The sequence below is a fragment of the Arachis ipaensis genome, chromosome B10, assembly GCF_059453495.1.
Source record: "Arachis ipaensis isolate K30076 ecotype BB chromosome B10, ASM5945349v1, whole genome shotgun sequence".
In the NCBI taxonomy this organism is placed as follows: Eukaryota; Viridiplantae; Streptophyta; class Magnoliopsida; order Fabales; family Fabaceae; genus Arachis; species Arachis ipaensis.
Genome location: NC_142435.1, coordinates 7,093,060 through 7,094,717, shown reverse-complemented (window position 1 = coordinate 7,094,717; position 1,658 = coordinate 7,093,060). Strand labels below are relative to the sequence as shown.

Sequence of the window (1,658 nt, the reverse complement as noted above, 5' to 3'; positions counted from 1 at the left end):
TCATCATGATTCGTTGTTTACAACTGAGTATATATCCAATAGATTAGACTCGTACTCAATACTCGATAGTAAGTAGTTATTTCAATAAATTGAGCCAAATTAAATCATATTTCATTTTCAATAAATTTAAAACAAATTTACCATGTTTTGATTTTTTCAAGTCAACAAAAGATTATTTACCATATTTTTTTTGTACCATAATAGATAATTGACATGTTGGTTTAAATATAGGATAAAATCAAAAGAATTAATCACTTAACGTTTAACATTTCTCCAAATGGTATACACAAGAATTATTATTATTATTATTATTATTATTATTATTATTATTATTATTATAGGCAGAAGGGAGCTTGACTGCAAGACCCATCCCTCGAGCAAGAACGACAAAAGTCGGTCTTAGTGATCCGACGATGCCGAGTGGAAGGGCCGTCGTTCAACAGATAAAAGTTACTCTAAAAATAACAGGCTAATCTAATCGTGGTTATCTGGATACTTTTTATAAAAATTTTGTCATTACAAATATAAAAAAATTAGCTAAAATGAATCATTATATTGATCGATAAGTAATTGATGATGGAATTATTATTTAATCTACTCTAAGAAACTAGGAATAAGCCAATAAGGTATATAGCAGCGCCACTACATATACTAGTTTTCTTAGTCATCCACGCGATCACATTTCTATATACTAATAATCTAGTCTTCCTTATGAAACAATTTTCTGTGTTAATTAAGATCCCTATAAATACGTCACAACTGTAGCAACATTTTCACCAAACGAACACTTCCCACTACTTAGCATTTTCTATACATACATCACTGAAATAATTAAGTAGTTGTTATTACAATTCACCAAAACATGGATTCATTCTCTGTTGTGTTGTGTGTGTTAGGGTTAGTGATTGTGGGTCATGTGGCCTATGCCCAAGACTCACAACAAGACTACCTTGATGCTCACAACGCAGCAAGATCCGAGGTTGGTGTTCCAAACTTGTCTTGGGATGACACCGTTGCAGCCTATGCACAAAACTACGCCAATCAGCGAAAAGGTGATTGCCAATTGGTCCATTCCGATGGCCAATATGGGGAGAACATTGCAGGGGGCAGCGGCGACTTTTCCGGCACGGTTGCCGTGAAATTATGGGTGGACGAGAAGCAATATTATGATTATGATTCTAATAGTTGTGCGAGTGGTCAAGTATGTGGCCACTATACACAGGTAATTTGGCGCGATTCGATAAGACTTGGGTGCGCCAAAGTAACTTGTAATAATAATGCGGGCACTTTTATTATTTGTAGCTATGATCCAGCTGGCAACATTATTGGCCAAAAGCCTTACTAATATAAACGATATTGTTGTTATATGTTGTCTATTTAAACTTTCATTTGGTATAATACTGCCAGCATGAGTTCTTAACTGTTATTGATTAAGGATGCTGATTTAGCAGTAACAAGGCAATAATAATAAAATCATGAGTTTCTGTGTCAAGGCTAATTATACTATTAATGAAAAAATATAGGTAAACAACTTTTAACTAGTTAATTTTAAATAACTGTAATTAATAATTATTAATTATATATTTTTTTAAATATAAAATTTAAATAATTATTAATTAATGATTAATTAGTATAGAATGTAGTTTAAAAATATTTGT

General features: G+C 31.9%; 1 protein-coding gene across 1 annotated transcript; it reads left to right on the top strand.

Moving 5' to 3' along the window:
• Positions 1-810: 810 nt before the first annotated feature.
• Positions 811-1,345, top strand: LOC107622465 (pathogenesis-related protein 1B-like). Its single transcript, XM_016324365.3, has one exon. The coding sequence runs from the start codon at positions 863-865 to the stop codon at positions 1,343-1,345; it is 483 nt and encodes a 160-aa protein (XP_016179851.1). The 5' UTR covers positions 811-862.
• The last annotated feature ends 313 nt before the right edge of the window (positions 1,346-1,658 follow it).

Bases quoted from the DNA above. Each gene is read 5' to 3' on its own strand.
- LOC107622465 (XM_016324365.3), top strand. From the start codon at position 863: ATGGATTCATTCTCTGTTGTGTTGTGTGTGTTAGGGTTAGTGATTGTG.